General features: G+C 49.7%; 1 protein-coding gene across 1 annotated transcript in view; it reads right to left on the bottom strand.

Moving 5' to 3' along the window:
• Positions 1-14,280, bottom strand: part of Ccdc61 (coiled-coil domain containing 61) — a 17,385-nt gene extending 3,105 nt beyond the window's left edge. The window contains exons 1-6 of the mRNA XM_010614640.3: positions 14,177-14,280; positions 10,581-10,739; positions 10,261-10,343; positions 6,807-6,964; positions 5,639-5,800; positions 3,328-3,527 (exon numbers count right to left, since the gene is read on the bottom strand). Of these exons, the coding sequence (XP_010612942.1) occupies positions 3,328-3,527; positions 5,639-5,800; positions 6,807-6,964; positions 10,261-10,343; positions 10,581-10,739; positions 14,177-14,207 (793 nt within the window). The 5' untranslated portion in view covers positions 14,208-14,280. The remainder of the gene's footprint in view (positions 1-3,327; positions 3,528-5,638; positions 5,801-6,806; positions 6,965-10,260; positions 10,344-10,580; positions 10,740-14,176) is intronic.
• Positions 14,281-21,454: the final 7,174 nt, after the last annotated feature.

The following is a 21,454-nucleotide window of genomic DNA, read 5'->3' as shown; positions in this document are numbered from 1 at the left end:
AGGGCGCCCTCGTCTCCTCCCAAGGTTAACTTCTGAGGTCAAGCAATCCTCCTGCTTCAGCCTCCTGAGTAGCTGGACAACCACCAAACCTAGCTGATGCTTTTAAAAGAAAACTGGCTCAAAGAAACCTAACTGTACATCAGAGTTGGTGTTAATACCGGAGAATTACGTGAGGTAACTAAAACACATTTGTTAGCAAGTAAGATAGAGCCTAAAGGAAAAAAAAAAACTGCAAGGAAGCCTTAAACTTTATTCACTTTTTTTTTTTTTTTTTAAACAGGGTCTTGCTATGTAGTTCAGGCTGGCCTTGAACTCACTGTGTAACCCAGGCATGTAGGGTAAGAGGGAACCAACTCATTATTCTGACAAAAGTTAAATAAAAGAGTGTTAGACCAGGTGTGGTGCCACATGCCTGTAATCTCAGCTACCAGGAAAGCTGAGGCAGGAAGATCACAAGATCAAGCCCAGTCTGCGTCTTAGCAGAACTCTCTTAAAGGAACAAAATCAAAACCACTGAGGATGTAGCTCAGTACAAAACCCCTGGCTTCAATCCGCAGTACCACCACCAAGGGGGGGGGCGTGGTCACAAGTTCAAAGGCAGCCTGGGCAATTTAGAGGAAGAACTCATCTCAAAATAAAAATTCAAAAAGGGCTGAAAGGTAGCTCAGTAGTGGAGCGCCTCCGGGTTTGAGTTCCCACACATAAGTAAATGCATAAATAATTAGGGCTAGGGGTGCAGCTCAGCCCTCCCTGGGGTCAGTCCCCAGTAGTACAAATAAGAAAAAGAAAAAAGTCAAAGCATTAATCACACCTTTTCTGTGTGAATGCACCTCAGGGAAACCCAATACTTAAACAGGATATTTTTATTGAAAATTCCAGCTAACAAAGCAGAAAGAATTATAAAATTAGATCATCAAATTTACTGGCCCTTCGTGAAAAATCAGAGTAGCCAGTGGTCAACAACAGCTGTTAAAACCAAATTAATTCATTCTATCACTTTGCCTAAAAAGTAAAATTAGGAAGAAAAAAATATTTGGATGAGCACATTCTTGGCAAAATGTTGAATTTACCCTTGCAGTGGAGAATGGACGAGGACACCAGCCGTGGCTACTTTCTCTGTACGTCCTGCAGCACCAGAGGGCCCACCCAGCCCAGTAGGGAAGAATAAATGAAAGGTAAGGACGGAGAGGGAATGGATTAAACAGTCGTCTTCAAACGAGATGATTATGAACACAAAAAGAAATCAAAGAGACGATCTACACATGAGTGATTAGAAATAAGGCTGACTGAAGTAACTAGATACAAAAATCAATATGTAGCGTTTATACAAACATCACTACAAACCACACCCATGGAGGTGATCCGAAGGCACGCATGCTGCAGCGAGTGGGTTGTCTGCTATCACTGAAAGCTCTAAAATATTCACCATCACTGACCTATACTTACGAACAAAAGCCTGCAAATATGCAAGGGGATCTAACAAAAGGCATGACAGAGGCCTGATACGGTGGTGCACACTTACGATCCCAGCACCCCGGGGAGGCTGAGTCAGGAGGGTCACAGTTTACCAATTTATCAACTTAGTGAGACCCTCTCTGAAAAAGAAAAATAAAGATGGGCTGGGGATGTGTAGAGAACAGGGAAAGGGGAAAGGGGATGTTACTCCAACTCAACTGAGTATGAAGTTCCTGCTTTCAATTTCCAGCACCACACACACACACACAAAAAAAAGATAGAACTGAGTCCCTAAATAAAATCCAAGTAAATGTAGTTATACTCTGTTCATAGACTGGAATACTATTTATAAAGATGCCAGCTGTCTTTAAATTGTTCTATTAAAAAATTATTTTAAGTTAGCCTGCATAAAAATTTCAAGCCTCTTTGTTCATTAAAATACTAAGACAATGGAAAGGCCAGCTACCGAGTGGGAAGAGGTTTCTGAAACATAAAGCCAACAAAGACACGACCAAGCTATATAAAGAGCTCCGCTGGGCGCACGGGGCAGCCTGTAATCCCAGCTGCTCCGGAGGCTGAGGCAGGGAGATCATAAGATCAACCTGGGTAACTTACCAAGACCTTGGCTCAAAATAAGAAAATAAAAAGGGCTAGGAATTGTAGCTCAGTGCTCCCTGGGTTCAATCCCCAGTACTGCAAAATAAATAAACACTCCTGGAAAATGGAGAAAAAACGGAAGAGGATAGATGAAAAGACAGATTACAAAAGGAAAACACAAATGACTGCGAACCACATGAAAAGGCGCTCAAACTCAAGGAGACGCAAATAACAATCACAATTGTAAAGGGTTACAGCCACTTTGAAAAAAACAGTTTGGGTTTGGTGTTACCTAGGAAAGCCTACAGGAACACCTAGCAGCTCCACTCCTGGGTATCTACCCAAGTCAAATGGAAAATTACCAGTACCCACTGAATACTCAGATACATTGTGGTGGGTTAATTCAGTGAAAAAAATAACAAGCCGGGCGTGGTGGCGCACGCCTGTCATCCCAGCACTTGGGAGGCTGAGAGGACGATCGCTGTGAGTTCGAGACCAGCCTGGGCTATATAGTGAGTTCCAGGTCAGTCTGAACTACGTAGTGAGACCCTGCCTCAAAAAACAAACCAACAAACAAAAAACAATCAAAATGAATGAACTACTGCTACACAAAACATCATAGAAGAATCTTACACACAAAAAAGTGACGCAGGATTTAATTCCATTTCTATAAAGTGCAAAGAGATGCAACTGAATTATTCTGTTTAGAGACGCACAGTGAGGTGGCAAAGTCATCTCTTCACAGTGAGAATCAGAGGAAGCTTTGGGGAAACGGCCACTTTCAGCTTCTAAGCCTGTCTAGCTGTTGCAGAGGTGCCAGAGTTGTGATCATTTATTAAATTGTACATTTATATTTTATACTTTGTGTGCATGACACTTCATTCACAGTAAGAAAAGTAAGTAGAGAGAAATCCGGGCAAGAGGGGGCAGGAACCTCCCCCCGGGGAGCTTCTGATACACCCGGTCTGCTGGGAGCAGCCTGGGCTTCTTGATCTTGGCGGGCGCGCCGGGTGATTCGAATGGACAGCCAGTGTGAAGCCCTGCCCGGGGCGGCAGGCTGGGCGGACTCTGTAGGAGAGGGCGCCACTCTGCAGAGCTCCCCTCACCAGTGTCAGAACCCCGGACAGCAGGAAGTGCACAGCACTGCCAGGAAGGTGTCTTCCCAAAGCCTGACTCCAGATCTGCCAAAGCCAACCGACTAGCTCAACCGTCCCCACCCATGGGACACAGGAACTCATAGGACAACGACTCTGCTCTCTCCCACAAATAACCCACACGAGGAAGGGGCTGGGAAAGATTTAAGAAACACAGTAACAAGCAAACCAATCCAAAAAGACGCGTGTAGAACAGAGAAGTCTGAATGCGTGCACACCGGGTGCCAGCTGGAATTAGAAGACGGTGGTTGTGTCCGGCATGCTAACCACGCTTGTGTTCTTTGTGTCCGTTTTACGTAGGAGGGGTGCAGACCGAAGCATCTGTGCAGAACACACGATACCCGAGGGAGAAGGGAAGAGGTCATCAAAGATGGCGGGATGTGAGTGAGGAGGGGCAGCGCCTGTGTGCTCACTGCTGCCTACTTCCGCGACTGCTTGGCAGTTTTCCTAGTAAGACATCCCAGCGCCCTGTGGTTGCCCAGCTCCCCAAGGCGCTCCCACTGGGCCTGTGCTTGGTGGATAAGACATCCCAGCGCCCTGTGGTTGCCCAGCTCCCCAAGGCGCTCCCACTGGGCCTGTGCTTGGTGGCATCGCCCTGCCGCCTCCCTCTTCCCCACCCGCTCCAGCCTTTGCCAGTGCAGCTCCTCTCCCTGAACACAAGCCCCCATCCCGCTCCTGGACTGAGGGGCTCCGCTCACCCGGGAGGGCTGCCTGGCTGCGGGACCTGCAGAGCTCAGCCGGACATGGTAGCATTTGTCAGGGTGACTCTCTGCCTGCTGTCTGGCTCCCCACCCTGGGAGTCTCCGTGTATAGATACCTCGGGTCAGGCCAAGCTGCCTGCATCCCATCTGCCCCATCTATTAGGTGACCCTGAGCAGTTCCTCGTCACGTCTCTGGGCCTCGGTCTCCTCATCTGTAAGGAGGGATGATGATGGTAAGACCTCCTGTGCGGCCATAGGAATCTACAAAAAGCAGTTGGCACAAAATGCTTGCTAAACATCAACTGCAGCCAGGCAGTGCATGAACTTGATAGATGGCACACGAATGAATGAATGGATGAATGAGTGACTGAGCCTTGGAGTCCTTCCAAACTCCCTAACTCCAGGACGGGAAGAGGAAAATAACAAGACACCACCATCTGTGGGATCTCAAGTCACCCTCTCTAGTCCTGCAACCGAGGCCAGAGGCCAGAGGGCGCCACCTTGTGGCCATCTTGGGAAGCACATGTGCAAGCCCCTCCAGGAGAGCCGGGCTGATCCAGGCGACAAACAGAATGGAGCTTCTCTTGCTTACCACCTTCGGGTACCACTGTGCCTTTCCTCCCCTGCCACCCAGCAGTGCACAGCCAAGGATTCCCTGGCCCCATGACAGAAGGCCAGCACTCGGCTCAGTCTCAGGCTAGCAGCCAGCAACAGTACAGAATGGCTGGGGACACAAGCGGGTTTGGCACCGGCTGCGGGGTGTCAGATGCAGCCTGGCCATGATATTCCCTGTGGCCGGGGAACTCCGGGCTTCTGTAGCAGGGCGGTGACAGCAGTACCTGCCTTCTAAGGCCTTTGTAAGGATAAGATGAATTCAACCCTCGAGCACAGGGCAAGGTCCCTGCCACAGTTAAACGCTCAATAAACCTTAGCTACTGGTGTTACTGCTACTACTAAACGTATCACCCCCGGCTCAGCTCGCCCGAAGATGGCAGTGTACGCAGCCAGGCAGCCCTCCCGGGTGAGCGGAGCCCCTCAGTCCAGGAGCCGGATGGGGGCTTGTGTTCAGGGAGAGGAGCTGCACTGGCAAAGGCTGGAGCGGGTGGGGAAGAGGGAGGCGGTAGGGCGATGCCACCAAGCACAGGCCCAGTGGGAGCGCCTTGGGGAGCTGGGCAACCACAGGGCGCTGGGATGTTCAATTAGGAAAACTGCCGGTACGTACCCCAAAAGCCTTCATCTTCCCGCTAGTCCTTCTCCTTGTTCTGTGTTTCCACTTAATACAGGGCGTGGCATGCGCTGTTCTCTGCTCACCTAACACCCCCAGGACCCATCACACCGTTACAGCTCCCTTTCCTGCCTCACCCACCCGCTTCCAATGGCACGTTCAGGTGGCTGTGGGACGAACATCCAGCTGCACCAGGATGGGCAGTGTCAAAAAGACACCTGGCAGAGGTGGACTAAAACCAGACACTGCCCGACCGCCCGGCCTGACTGTCCACACGCAGTTCCCTCTGCCAACAGCACCCCTCCCTTATAGGCAGGGTAAGGACCCCCGGAACTCCAAACCAGAGCTGTCTCCCCCGCTGGCCTGGAGACCAGGAGTCGGGGGCTGCCTCAGTCACCCAACAAAAGGCAGACTCAGAAGGGTTAGGGTACGCGCGGGACTGCTGTCCTTCCGTGGGTCCCCAAAGCTCACGATGGGGTGCCCCCCTCCATCACAGCCGGACTCACTGCTCCCGCAGGTGCCACATCTCAGTGTCCCGCGTGTCCTGCGTGTCCCAGGCATCCAGCCCCCGAAGGCGACTCAGCTCCTCCTTCAGCGACCGGATAATGCCCTGCAGGATCACAGGGTCTGGCTTGCCCTGGTATGGGAGGGGCAGCGGGTAGTGAATCCTGAGGAGAGGGATTAGAACCACAGCATCTCAGAGGCCAGGAACCCGCCCGAGGGCAATAACTGGGTTCTGAGAGCCACAAAGCACAAAAACACAAAATCCCCAAACCCTCACGTTCTGACCTCCACTTCCATCCCGGTCCTTGCCCACCACGTGCCCCCTGCACCAGACCTTCAGCCCCAGGAGCTTCTGAGGCAGCATTTCTGAGGCCACAGGACAGACAGCCCAGGCACAGTCCTGAGCAACCTCCTTGTCACACACCACTGGCAGAGTGGACACTGGTCTCGTGTGACTTGCAGCCAGACACAGCACTAATCCAGACTCCACATGGGGAATTCTGGTCGGCCAGACTGGGGTTAGCCCTGGACTGGGGGAAGGGCACCTCCAGTTAGGTGCCCCCTAGATGTTATTCAGAGAGGTTGGGCCACTTCCCCAGGAATTCCAGGAGCTACTACCAAACAAGGCAGACACTGTCACCAGCTCCTCTAGAGCAGCCCCCAGTGTCCTTTCTCCCTTGCTGCTTCCCACAAGAAAGGGTAGCAAGCCAGATACTCATTTTCCCAGCATCCTTTGCATGTGGACCACCTGTGGCCAAATGTGGGCAATGAATCAGGAGTCTTCTGAGAATGCTTTTGTTTTCCTGATGAAACCAGCCCTGACCCTCTCCTTTCTGCCCTGATACAGATAAAATGCATACAAATCCAGCAGCTGTTTTCATGAAGTCAAAAAGCCAACACATCAACACATATAGCAAAAAGAGGGGGAAAAAAAAAAAAGAAGCCTGAGTCCTTCATGGAACTGCTGTGTAGCAGCTACCTACTTAGACACCTTGTTAAATGATAGACTACTATTTGTTTAAAGCACTAGTAATGGTTACTCTGCTACTGGTAACAAAATACAATAGTAAGAGACATAAACCCCCACCCAGAGATTACAAGAGGATGCCTAAAGCTCACCTCCCACATTACCAGACACCAGGGCTTCCACAAGCCACTCCCTATACCCACCTGTCAAACTCCACAGAATAGATGAGAATCAGGTAGCGCTTGGAGTTGAGCTGGGCTGATCTGGGGGCCAGGGTGCCCGGGCGGCCACCCAGCTTGCGGTTCCGCAGAGACTCCAGGTCTGTGTAGGTCAGCAGGTCCAGAGTCACTGCCTCACTGCTCTGTGGGAGAGGAGGGGAGGGGCAGCCACAGGTCCCGCATGGCCACAGCCAGTGCGCACAGCCTCCGCGCCCAGGCCCATGGGCTGATGATCAGGAAGGCCGCATCCAGGGACAGGGGACAAGGACGTGCTCAGAGGGATGAACAGAAAGAAACTAAGCACTCAGCCATGGGCGACATCTTGGGCCTGTGGTTGGGGTCCCCAAGATGCTCTCGGGGAGTCCATGAGGTCAAAACAATTTTCATCATACCAAGATATCATGTGCCTCTTTCGATGTGGTGACAACCACGCTAATGGTCCCAAAACACAGCTGGGTAAACCTGCAGAGGCCTTAGCAGAACTCATGCCAGGGGCATCAAATGGTGCCAGCGGCCACTAATCGCCACTGCCATGCAGGCTCAGAGGGGGTGGGGAGGAGGGAGAAATAAAGAGACAAACTGAAGGCAGGAAATGAAAAAGAAATGTTCTGGGGTTTTTTGTTTTGTTTGAGACACTGCCTTGCTATACAGTCCAGACTGGCCTAGAGCTCAGCAATCCTCCCGCCTCAGCCTCCCAAGTGCTGCGATCACAGGTGTGCACCACCACACCTGGCTTAGAAATGTTCTTGATGAAAGAGTACAAAGTATTGGGCCAGGGATTTAGCTCAGGGGCACTGCACCTGCCTCGCAATCACAAGGCCCTCAGTTCAATCTCCAGTACCAAAAAAAAAAAAAAAAAAAAAAAAAAAGAGAGAGAGAATACAAAGTATTAATTTAGTGATTCACAACCCCTGAATGCACAAGAAAGTGGGAGGGACACACAAAGTACTTCTGCTCACACTAAAGGGTGACAGGGTGACAGTATGCTGAGCAGAAGCACCTGGGTCACTGAGTTCTGAGCCGGATTAGCCACTTCTTCACGGAAAGGTAAACCAACAGTCAAATGACGTTATTCAGCCTTGGGAAGTCGGCAGGCATTTTCTCAAAAATGCACCAAGGAAGCCTATCTCATCAAGAAGAACTCTCGATGGGATTTGTCGTCGATGATATTCACACAAGCTTTGCACTTAAATTTGAATTCAAATTTTAGAAAATGTGTGCCTGTCACTGTGCACCTGATGGCTTCACCATGTTCAAGACTGCTGGTAAAATCACTGGGGATAGTAATGAATGTCACCCTCCAATACTGTATAATGAAATGGGTCAACATTCTGAAGATCTGTACAACTCAGTGAACCGGTATTTCTCAAATGACCTGTAGAAATGATACAAAAATCACACAGGGGAAAAAGATCCATGGGAAGTAGAAGATACATCCAGGGTTCTTTTTTTGTTTTTGTTTTTTTGGTACCGGGGATCGAACTCAGGTCCTTGCGCTTGTAAGGCAGGCACCGGAACCACTGAGCTAAATCCCTGGCCCACATTGAGGGGTTTCAACATAGTGATAGGAGTTCGATTACACATTGCCATTAACCTTCAAGAAATTACACTTGTCCAGTTTTAGTGTATCAGTAAATACAAGTATTTGAACACACTATTACAGTACTTCCTGTTCCAATTGTCTGTCTGTTTGAGCCAGGAGTTTTCTACATTTTCTTCAATCAAATCACACTGAATGCAGAAGCACATAAGACTCCAGCAGTTTTCTATTTAAGCCAGACATTTAAAAGATTTGCAAAAATGTAAAACAATGCTATCGCCCTTGCTAGTTTTTTGTTTTAGGAAAAATATTTTTTGTTACAATGATATTTAGGTTGACATGGAACAAATTTACTACAGTTATTTCTACGTGAATTCATAAAGATCTTTAAATTTTGGTTTTAGTCTCCAATGTGGCAAATAACTATTGATAGATATGATCTGCATAAACAAAAGCTCTTCTGGGTCCTCAGTAGTATTTGAGAATACTACTGACCACATTAGTCTGAGAATCACTGAGTTAGATACATGATGATGAATGTGTACAAGGAAATAGTAAGCAACCACTAACACCTAGAATAAATTCAAAAGCTGATAATAATAAAAACAGAACTTATGTAGTAGCTATTATTCACCAGACACTATACTGTGCTACTTATTTATTTATTTTGGTACTGGGGATTGAACTTGGGGCCTTGTGCTTGTGAGGCAGGTGGCAGAATCACTGAGCTAAATCCCTGGCCCTATACTGAGCTTTTTCTATGCAATAACTCATTTACTCGTCAGAATATTATTAAATGGGAGCTACTATTATTCCCACTTTACAGATAGGGAAACTAAGGCACTACAGGGAAGCAACTGGCTCAAGGTTTCCAGCTAGAAGTAACAGTGATGAGTCTGAATTCGCAGTCTGAATTCTTGGCCATGATGCTATACTGCCTGTAGATTCTAAGAGGTTATATACACTGGGTGAAGGATGAAAGGGGGATTTTAAAGGATTGTCACTTTCTAAGCCACACATTAGTTTAGTGTCTTCAGCTTTATAAGGGTGCATTTTATCTGCAATCAGAGAAATAGTATACTTGATAGTTTAAAAGTAGAGTACTATCAAATATCATCCCCGACGCTCCATGTTCTAATCTGCTTTTTTTTCCATTAATACTTTTAACTACCTGATATTAAAATTTTTTCCGATGTTCTGTGTCTCCCCCTAGAAGGTCAACTTCAAGGTGACAGAGATCTTGTCTCTCTGGTTCACCACAATATCCTCCATGTCTACAACACTGCGATTGCTCTGCAAAACAAAGCCATGAATGGCCAGACTCATGGCTGTAACTGAATTCTTATAAAATATCACTGAATCTTTTCAAAGCAGGAAGCAGAATACCTTGGAAAATGACAACTATGCCACCCAGGAGGCTGAGGCAGGAGAGTCGCTGCAAGTTTGAGGCCAGCCTGGACTACATAGTGAGTTCAAGGCCAGCCTGAACTGTATAGTGAGACTGTCTCAAAAGACAAAGAAAAAGAAAAGAAAGTATATCAACTATGTGTAATCAGAGACCTGCAAATACACACGCACACGCACATACACATATACACACAGGCACTCACACAGAGAAATGAAAAATTGGCTGGAGTGCTTTTCACCCAAATATGAACAAGCATGGACATGAGAATTGGAGGGATATTTACTTTCTGTACATTTCTCTGTGGTATGAATCGTCTACATGAAAATAACTACTATGAGAGCCAGAATAAGCCATTTACATTTGAGAGACAAGAAAAAGCCCTATCCCTTCAATGAAAAGGACAGCAGAGGGGCCTGCAAACATCAGATGGGCACCCATGCCAGGAGTTTGGGGGCCAGAAACCTCCCCCAAACCCCCAATCCTGTCCCCACCTGGGTAAGGGCCGACTCCAGCATGTTGCAGAAGATGTTGAACTGTTTGAAGTTTCCTGTCTTGTGAGTCAAATCTTCAATGACTAGGTGGGAAGAAAAGTCCCTCCTGAGGTCCGACCACCTGCCCAGCCCAAGGTCAGCGTATCCAAGCTTTCCAGCTGCAGGACCTCCGCGAGGAACAGGCCTCTGTCCCACCCGCAAGGCGCACTGTGGTCACACAGCAGAGGCAGAGGGCGGGATTCCAGCTGGCCTTGCCTTCTGGGAGAAGCCGACCTCGGGAAAGAGGTGAGCCCACCCTAGGCAGGCGCTGGGGAACTCACAGCTGGCGTCGAATTCGCCCCGCCACTGGTCAGCTGTCATCCGGTCTTCCACCTCCAGCTCCAGCACCTGCCCCGAGACCACCACCCGCACAGCGTGCTCCACACCCCGGAAGACGTAATCCACCTGCAGGCCGGCTGGCTGGTCCATGGCCCGGCTCACTGGAGAGGGCGGTAAGGCAAAGACCAGAGGGGCTGAGAGCCCAGGCTCTTGCGCTGGAAAACCAGGATTCACATCCTGGATCCATCATTCATCAGCTAATGGCTTCACTGGTCTGTGCCCCCTTCCTCATCTGGAAAATGGGTATAATAACGGCACAAACGTGTTCTGAGGATTAAAGTGGACAGCACACATAAAAGCTCTAAGAATTATGTCCTCCACGTTAGTATGTCCAACACATGCTGTCCAGTAGAAATATGTGATCACCAAGAGCATCATGATTCATACTGCCGATTAGTATTCATTCATGCAGCAGACATTTGTGGGGGAAAACCAAGCTAGAAAGAAGCACAGGAGGAGCACAGGGCTCAAGCAGCCGTAGGGGGCCTCTCGGAGGAGGTGACCCTTGAGCAGAGTGCTGAGGGACGTGAGAGCACAGCCATGTGCTCCAAATCCAGGAAACGGCCGGTGCCAAACAGCATCGGTGATTCACCGAATTAATCAGATTTGATTCACTAGTCTGCTGTATGCATAAACAACTTCTTTTAGGCAGCAGAGCTACTATAAGGAGCTAGAAGAGAGGATCAGGCCTCTGCTGCCCACCCAGGATTCCAGGACTGCATGAGGAGCAGTGCCTGAGTTCCTACCCAGGTTCTTCTGCAAGTTTCCTAACCCCTCCACGAGCTGGTCTAGAGCCATAGAGCAAGGACCATCCTGGGTGCTGCGGATGTGATGAGAAAACAGGCCATGCTCCTGCTCTCGGGAAAGGAGCAAACAGTCCCAAGCATTAAAATGTACACAGCCGGGCATGGTGGCACACTCCTGTAAGCCTATCACTCTGAGAGGCTGAGGCAGGAGGACTGCAAGTTCAAGCTCAACCTGGGCAACTTACTGACTGTAAGACCCTGTCTCAAAATGAAACATTAAAAAGGGGTGTAGCCCAATGCAAAGGCCCTGGGTTCTATCCCTAGTAACACACACACACACGTGTGTGTGTGCACACTCACACACGTACACACATGCGCAAAGTCATGTAGTGGGTTAAGAGGCTGTGATGGAGGAAAGAGCTGCTCTCTTAGCCAAGGAGGGCCGGAGGGAAGGATGGAGGAAGATGAATATCAGAAGGAGAGTACCTAGCCAAAGGCTCAAGGTGGCATTTTCCAGGGTTTTTCCCTAAAATCAGCAAGGAGGTCGGCAGGGCTGGAAGAGAGTGTGTGGGTTGAGGACGCTAAGTGACGGGATCCAAGATGTCCCAGTGCAGATGTCATTCACACGGCCTTTGTGAGCCTCACCCAGTAACTGCTCACACCCTTGCACTGGTATGACTGAATGCCTGACACGCAGCAATATTCAATTCATCTTAGCATTATCATCATTGCTATTATTGCTTCTGATATTGAAAGAGACCACAGGAAAAAGGAAAGTACACGCCTTATACAGTTTTTCCAGCCTACAGATGGGAAAACAGGCTCGGCAAGAAAAGGACTTCTGTCTTGCGTCCCACAGCTGCTGCAAGGACAGAGCCACCACCCCAGATCATGGGACACCCAACCCCCTCCCCCGACTCCGACCCCCGGTCTCCTTCTCCCCCTAACCTTTAGTCCTACACTTTATCCAAGAAGTTCTTCCTAGAGTCTAACACTGGAAAACGCATTGTGAGGCAGGATAGACGAGCCTGAAACTCTATGACTGTAACGTTTGCAGAGTCCTTTAGCCTTTGAGAATTAAATGAAATTTCTGAACTCTTCTCAGACAAATGAACAGGTCCGCAACTTCTGCAAACCCCTTCCGTCAATCCCAGACCGCCCCTTCTCAGGAGCCCAAGGAAACCGCCTGATTCCCACACGTCCTGTCAGGCAGTTCTCTGCCTCCAGATCTCAGCTCTTATCTTTATTTGGAGGGAGCCTCTCTGCTGCTTTTTGGAGGGGCTCACGAAACCTGGGGAGCCTAGTCTCCCGGAAAACTCACACTCTTGCAATTATGCTTTCACTCTATGCGGGTTAGGAGGCTTAAATTAATAATCCCAGGCAATGCTCCAAACAAGTCGCTGCACGTTTCAACAACTATCTCCTACCCTGGCCCCCAAGGCTGTGGTCTGGAAGCGCGGCCCCCAACCCACCGAGAGTTCTAGACTTCGCCCACAGTTCCTGCCCACCCACTCTGCGAGCCAATCAGCGGCCGCGCCGTCCCGGTTACCAAGGCGCGGGAGGTTACTAAGGAGTTGGCGGCACCGCGGAACACCTGAGAGGCAGCACAGCCTCGCCGCCCCCACTTGTCGTGCCCGAGGAGGAAGGGGGTCGGCCACACTCCATCCCTGCCGCCCGCCCGGCCCTGCCCTCCTCTTCCCCGCCACCGCACAACGCCCCCATTCTCGCCCGCCGCAGCAGCAGCTCATTGCCACTTCCACTGACGCCTACTCTCACCCAGCCACCTCGGCCTCGGAGTTATCGGCCTGAATTCGACTCTCCCCGTCACCCGCACACACACTTCCTTCTGGCTCGAAAGTGTTGCCCGACCGCTGGCGAAAGAAGCCCGCACTCCTGCCGGCTCCACCCTCCTGCCTGAGCCCTGGTCCTCGCCACTCGCAGCCTAGACAGCCGCGGGACTCCAGGCCCCGCCTTCTGCAGAAACCCCTCCCTGCACCATTCCGGCCCTGCTCCCCTGTGCTGCGCTCCCCAGAAACCAGCCCCTTCTCCCCACAGCATCCCCTATTTCCATCCTGCTCTCCCAGGCTGGGGAGAGCTGCGTCTCCCTACACCAGCACCCCCGCGTTCTCCCAGAGTTCCCTGCATATTCTACCTGAAATCGACCCCCCCCCCCCTATTCTGCCGGAATTCTACCCGCATATTTATTTGTTCAAGGTTCTACTCCACGCACACCCCGCTTTCCGCCCATATTTCACCTGGATTCCCTCCAAATTGTATTCAAAGCTCCCTCTCCACCTGCACACACACGTCCCACCTCTCTTCCATTCGAGATCCCCTCCTGGAGCACCTTCCTCCCATTTCTGGGATTTCCGCCGGCCCGGGCTCCCATTCCCTCCCTCCCTGACCCTTTCCCTCTACCTGCATCCTCCGAGCTCGCTCTGAGACCAGTGTCCCATCCTGGTGGCTGACTCCATTCCAGTCCCAAGTCTCTCCCAGCTCTGCTTCTCTGCCTCAGCCTCCGGGCCGGGCACCCCAGATGCCTTCGAGGCCTCGCCCCTGCCAGCCCGTGACGTCACCGCCCAGCCCAGCGCCCGGGGACGCCCCAGTGCCCCACCGTGGCCCACAGAACTGACACCGGCTTTCAGGACCACAAGGCTCCAGCTCAGGCGCACTCAATTTCCCCGCCCCAGTCCTCTCCTTGTCCCCTCTCACTAAGGCGACCCCTTCGGCTTTCCAGGGTTACATCACCGCCCCTGGCTCCTCCTCCCCAATCTCACTCCCGGGATGCTCACAGACTTCACAGCGCCCACTAATTCTCTCCATGCTGAGCTCCTCGAAGACAGATCCACACCACCACCTCCCTCAGCAGCCACGGCCAAATCACCGCCCCTGGGAGCCCCCAGCCCAGCCCTGTAAGGGCACTCCTGTTACCGACAGTGTGACCTCTTTTTCAGAGGACAGGCCATGAGCTGTTAGGGCAGAGCCGGTTTATCATTCTTGTACTTTCAGTCCCCTGTCCTGACAGAGTAACAATGTAACCGGAAGTGCCACGGAACGGGGTCATAGAGGAGACACCAAAGTCTCCTCCCAGCTCTTTCCTGGTCACCGTCCAACCCTCAGCTCCACCCCCTCCTCCTGGAAGCCCACCTGCCAGGCTGGGTCCTCAGTGTCCCCAACACTGCTCAGCAGAGGGTCTGCTGATGAGTCAGTGAAGTCGCTTCCCTCCAGCCCAAACTCTGAACCAGCCTATTTAAATCCTACAAGCTCCTTCAGGGACTAAATCTGAGACCCTCTGACCTTGGGTGCCACAGTCTGTCCAGGTTATTGTCCCACCCTGACCCCACCAACTGACACAGACCCTCCCAGCTCAGCAACCCTGTGTAAACCATTGAGGAGATCCAAGGAGGGGTGATAATGATGGTGGTGATGGAGAACCTTTTAGGGCTTCCAAAGATAACAAACAGCCGGCTGTGGCATTCGTGCCATAAAACCACCACCACTTGCTTAGAGGATGCTCTGGGCACCTATGTGCCCTAGCGGGTGCAGGTGCCACACGGAGCCAGTGAAGGGGGGCAGGTCTGAGAACTTCAGTGGCTGTAACAATCTATTTCAGGTAGTGGAGTCATGAAGGAAAATTAAGCCAGCCAAGGAGCCAGGGAGGGGCAGGAGGTAGTCTAGCTTGAGTGGTCAGCAAGGCCTGTCTGTGAAGTTAACATGTTAACAGAGACTGAAAGGGGAGGAGGAGGAAGACACGAAGACAAGTACAAAAGCCCCGAGGTGACACTGTACTTGCTGTATCCAGAGAACAGTGAGGGAGCCAAGGTGGCTACAGCAGTGTGACCAAGGGAGATGGGGAAGGGGGAGACTTGAGAGGAGAGAGGAGGAAGCTGCATCACTTGGGGGCCTTGTGGGCACCGTGGGGACTCTTGTTGAGTGAAGTAGGAGCCAGGAGAGAGAAGAAAGCAGTGGTACAATCTAACTTTTATTTCAACAGAACCCCCTTGTCTGTGGGCGTCAAGGGCACTGGCAGGGAGCCCAGTAAGATCACAACAGACTAGGTAAGAACAGGAAATGGCCTGGCCCAGAGTAGTAGCAAGAGTGGTGCTGAGAAACTGGCTGGATCCTAGATCTGTGTGTTTGTTTTTGTTTGCAGTACCAGGGGTTGAAAGCACTGCCACTGAGCCACACCCACACCCAGACCTCCCCTCGACCCTAGACAGTCTCACTAAGCTGCCCAGGCTGGCCTCAAACTTGTGATCTTTCTGCCTCAACCTCCTGAATAACTGGATTACAGATGTGCACCACTGCACCTGATTCTGGATGTTCTGAGGATAAAGCTAATGGATTTGGTGAAAAACAGATCACACACATACAGGCTAGAGAAACGGTGGGAGGGATGGACAACTTCAGGGTATTTGTGCTGAGGGCCTGGAAGAAGGACCTGCCGTCAGCTGGGTTTAGAGGCTGAAAGGAGGAGACCACAAGTTAGTTTGACGTCTGGATGTCAGCTGGACTTCCAATTAAAGAGGAGTAGTAGGCCATTAGACGTCAGCCTGAAATTCGGGACAGAAATCCAGGCTGAAAGTATAGACACCCAGGAGTCAACATGAGGCAGAGGCTGAAGCTATTAAGCACATGGTACACAGAGAAGAGTTGAGGTCCTTTTACCACTGACCAAAAGAAGGCACAGAAGGGTTCACAACTTGCCCCAAGCCAGTGTGACGTTTAGTTTCAGGGCTAGTACAGGACTAGGATTCAAATTGGGGCCACCAGAAGCCAGAGCCCACACTTAACCACTAATAGGACTTGTTAGGAAAATTAACAGGTAGTTAATTCAGGGTCTGGGAGTGTAGCTCAGTGGAAGAAGCCAGGGTTCCATCCCCACCACGGCACATTATTATTAATATTATTAGTAATAGTATTAGTAATGTAAAACACTTGCTAGATGTCTGCACATAGTAATCAGTACATGTATGGTACGGCTTCACAGCTCATCAAAGCAAACCCTCATTCCTAAGGGCCTCCCTTCCTCCCTCTCAAGACTGCTTCTTCATCACCCAAGTCAAAGTTTAGAATGGAAAGGGGAACCGCTGCCCTCCCAGTTAGTGTTGCAATAATGCTCTGCCTTTAAAACTCCTATTAAATCGCAACGCTGTCAGCAGCTCTGTATTCTATCATCTGCTGTTCCTGCACTGACTTCCCCCGTTAGTCTCTCCTACGAGACCCTACACACACACACACACACACACACACACACACACGAGACACACACAAACCTCTGTCCCCACAACCCCTCATTCTAGCGTCTATTCATGTTAAAGAGCACCCGGTCCTGATTCCCACTCTGCCAGTCAGCTGCCCGCCGAAGCCCACCCTCCCCGAGAGCCCCCTCCCCCTAAGATCGTCGCCGCTGCCCGCGCACCCAGCGATCCAGCAGCCTCTCACCTTCTCCACGGATACCCCCTCCTCGCGAGCGGTTCAACCGCCGGCACTCCAGCCCCGCCCCAGGCTCCTTCCCACTCTTGATTGGCTTGGCTTACCCGCATCCAAGTTTTCATTGGTTGAAGACGACGCCCGTCACTCTGTCCCATCCCAGAGGAGAACCCGCCCTCCAAACCTTGCAACTGGCCAATTTGGAAGAGGCGTTCCTAAACGGCCCCCTATCGTCTTTCTCGTCTCCAATCATTACTGGCTAATAATGCTGCCAGTCATACAAAAGAGTAGTTCCCTAGAGAAGGGTGGATGGAGGATCCCGGAAACAGGCTCTTGACTCCGCCCCCACGTGGAAATGGTGCTGATGGAGAGTCGGTGTGCACGCGCCCTGGAAGAGTTTGGCTGCTGGTCAAGGCTAAATAGGTTTCTCATTGCTCGGTGGGTTCCGGTTCTGCACAAAGCATTTTGAAAGCCTTCGCTTATTTAAAGCTCACAACACCCCGGAAAAGTGAACATTATTTTAGCCACTAAGGAAGCCGGCTCCGTAAGATACAGACGCCAGCCCGGGTCACACAGATAAGTCATCCACCCGGCGGATCCAGTTTATGGATTTGAGGGGGCGGGCCCTCTTTTTAAAAATGTAAAAACACAAACAAAATCTTGTATGAGCATGAAAATTTCCTCGGAACATGAAGTAGCCTAGCATGGTGGTGTAAGCCTGTTATCCCAGCATTCTGGGAGGTAGAAGCAGAAAGGTCTCAGGTTCGAGCCCACTCTGGGCAATGTAGTAACTTAGTGAGATCCTGTCTCAAAATAAAAACGGGCTAGAGACGTAGCTCAGTGCGAAGGCCCTGGGTTCTATCCTCAGTACCAGAGGGTATGAGTAGGGATAAATAAATGAGTAGGAATAAAGTACATACGTATTTAGAAGAGCTAACAAATACCACATTGTAAAAATCCCTAAAGATAATGTGCTATTTTTAATTTAGTTCCTGATAGGCTTACTTTTTGCTTCATACACATTTTATAATATATCTACAGAGAAAAAAGACAGTATCTTACCTCTAGCTTGGCCAATGGGCCTTTTTCCGTTTTTGTTTTTTTTTGTTGTTGTTGTTTTGTTGTTGTTTTAACAATGTAAAAAAAGTTTCAGCTTCCAAATAGCATTGGTGATATCATGAGAATTTTTCTGGAGAATTCATGTTTGCTGTATGTTTCGGAAACAGTTTCCACAGAGTAGCTTCTGGCTCCATAACCTCAATTCTTGACTCATTTCTCTTACACAGGTGCTTCCAGGGTGTCCACAAGAGGACACAATCATGCTACACCAGACTGGGGCTTTACACTTAGTGAGTTATTGGAGCATTCCTGGAAGCCCTTTCTACACCAGGATAACTAGTTAGGTAGCTTAGGTACACCCGTAACCGCAGTGTCTATGATCCACACGAAAAACATCTTTCCAAACCCAATCAGGAGTCTACAAATCCCTGAGGGTACTCCCACATCACCCAGGGCAAAGGGATTTGCAACAAAGAAGTACTACAGGAAAAAGAACTGGTCTTCACCAAATGCACCTTAAATATCTTCCCTTTGCATATTTTATAAAACATCAGACTATAAGAACATATCAACAAGGTCTTTCTGAGGGTCTTGGCAGGGCCTGTGCAAATCAGATGCCCTGAAACTTGCGTGAGCTTCATTGTAAAGTTGCCCTGAATGCCAGTCATCCTGTGTTTACTGACTGTCCGCTGTGTGCCGGAGAATCCATCCCTGAAACATAAGTCTGGCCCTGACATTGCCACGAACCAAACCTAGAGCCCTCTCCCTTCTCTGCATATGAATTTTCCCCCTTGTAAGTTGTATCTTGAAAATACACACACACACACACACACACACACACACACACACAAACAAACAAAAACAAAAAAACAACTAACATTCTGGGATGTTCTAAGTCCAAGATATAAAGTTCACAAGACAGCCCTGTTAATATCCTGAGTTATGCTGTCAGAGAAATGTGTGTTAGGATCCTGAATCTTCCTCTTACCAGCTGAAGGACTTCCCACAGGCTACACTTCTGTTAACTGCATTCTCCTTCTGGAAATGAATCCAGTTCATTAGTTCTTCACGCATTTAGTGAGCAGCTACTATGTTCCAGACACCTTTTCTGGGTGAACAAAGAAGAGGAAGCCCTTGACCTAGTGAAAGGCAGCTAAACAATTACACGTAAATAAATACATGTGAGAACATAAATGCCACAAAGAAAACAAAGCGGAGGGCCGGGATTTAGCTCAGTGGTTCTGCCGCCCGCCTCACAAGTGCAAGGTCCAGAGTTTGATCCCCGGTACCAAAAAAACAACAAAATATAAAGTCTGGCAAGCGCAAGGTCCTGAATTTGATTCCCGGTACAGGGAGTGGGGAAGTGTTAGAACTAGACAGAGGCGATGATTGAGCAACACCACAAATGTACTAAATGCTAGACTTGTATGTTTTTAAAATGGTTAATTTTATGTTACATGGATTTCACCTCAACAAAAGGTTTTTTTTTGTTTTGTTGGTACCGGAGATCAAACTTGGGTCCTTGAGCTTGTGAGGCAGGCGGCAGAACCACTGAGCTAAGTCCCTGGCCCTCAATAAAAGTTTTTAAGCAAAAGATTTAAAAATTCCAATGAGACACTATGGCTTTTCGAGGGCAGCAGCAGAGGAGGTGGTGAGAAGTGGTTAGAATTTGCACAGATCCTGAAGGTAGAGCTGGCGGGATCGCGGATGGGTTGGGTGTTGGGAGGCAGAGGGAGAGAGGAGTCAAAAATGATTCCGAAGTGTTTGATCCCTGGCACAGCTGCTGAGATAGTTTCTACTTCTAGAGATTAGATGAGTCCCGGGTGCAGGGGAGAGTGGGCGATGGAGGTGAGGAGTTTGGCTCTGGACGTGTGGAGGTCCCAGAAGACTTCCGAGGGGAAGCGTAGAGAGGGTAGGTGAATGTACAAGTTTGAATTCTTACATGAATTCAGGGGGGAATGAATATGAATGATAGGAATAAATCACCAAACAAGTGAATGAAGAAAGAAAAGAAGCTAGTTGTGGTAGTGTGGTGATGCACGCCAGTTTTCAGCACACTGGGAGGCTGAGACAGGAGGGTCACAAGTTCTGGGCCAACCTGAAAGAGACAGAGACAGACAGAGTGGGGAGGTGAGGATGGAAGGAAGAGAGGAAAGGAGGAGAGAATGAGGGAGGGGGGACCAAGCCCCAAGACTCTCCAGTGCCCCTGGGGGTAGGCGGAAGACAAGCTGATGGTTAAGTCTGGTGTGGGCCGTGGAACCTGCGGACATTTTTTTTTTGGTTTGGTGGTTTTTGGGTTTGCTTGTTTCTTTTGTTTTTTGTTTTAATATGAAGTGCTTGTGAAATGTTCCTCTAGCTGCTAGGTGCAGTGGGCCCTGTAGTCCCAGCTATTCCAGTCAGAAGCAGGATGAGCCTAAGAGTTCAAGACCAGCCTGGTGTTTGTGTGCATGTTGTCTTTGATAGGGCCTCATTACATGGTTCAGACTGGCGTAGACCTCGAGATATAGCCCAGGCTGGCCTCGAACTCATGGTGCTCTTCCTGCCTCAGCCTCCCAAGTGCCGGGATTACAAGTGTGTGCCACATCACTGGGCTTCGAGGCCAGCCTGGACAACAAGGTGTCCCATGGGCCGGGGATTTAGCTCAGTAGTTTGGTGGCCGGCCTTACAAGCGCAAGGACCTGAGTTCAATCCCCAGTACCAAAAAAAAAAAACAAAAAAACAAGGTGTCCCAGTAGCTCAGATCATTAGCACATGGTACAGCACCAGCTGCATTGACCTGCTCAGGCTAATTGCTCAGCAGTGATAGCAGAGAGCGCTTAGTAACCTCTGGTGCTTTGCATGGTCTTCTCACGGGGAGGTACTAGCTGGCCAATGACCCCATCAGTCTGGATTCAAATCCCAGCTCTCTTAACTGGGTGTGGTGGTACAGGACTATAATCCCAGCATTGAAGGAGGCTGAGGCAGGAGGATCACGAGCCCAGCCTAGGTAATTTAGCAACTCAGCAAGACCCTGTCTCAAAATACAAAATGCATACACACACACACACACACACACACCCCACAATCCCAGTGCTGTTTTTTTTTTTTAATAGTACTGAGGATTGAACCAGGATCTTCACACTGAGCTGTGCCTATATCTCTTTGGTTTAATTTTGCGTCAGGGTCTCACTAATTACTAGGTTGCCAGGCTTGGCCCAAATTTGAAATCCTCCTGCCTCAGCCTCCCAAAGTAGAATTATGGGCATGTGCTATGATGCCCAGCTTCAGCTACGCTTCTTTTTTGTTTTTTTGTTGTTTTGTTTTGTTTTTTGAAACAGGGTCTCATTATATAGTTTGTTTATATTGGCCTTGAACTCACTATGTAGCTCAGGCTGGCTTTGAACTTGCAGTGATTTTCCTGCCTCTGTCTCTTGAGTGCTGGGATTACAGGCGTGCACCACCATGCCCTACTCAGCTCTGCTTCTTATAGTTGATTTCTCCATGAGTGGTGGTGGTTTCCTCATCAGGGATAACAGCAACAGGGGTCTCACAGTGTCCCTTGAGGAATAAACAAGTTAGTGCCAAAGAGGGCTTGGCCA

Source organism: Fukomys damarensis, unplaced genomic scaffold, assembly GCF_012274545.1.
Source record: "Fukomys damarensis isolate Sample0158 unplaced genomic scaffold, DMR_v1.0_HiC HiC_scaffold_19, whole genome shotgun sequence".
NCBI lineage: Eukaryota > Metazoa > Chordata > Mammalia > Rodentia > Bathyergidae > Fukomys > Fukomys damarensis.
The sequence above is the reverse complement of the archived record's forward strand: the minus strand, read 5'-3'. Positions and strand labels throughout refer to the sequence as shown.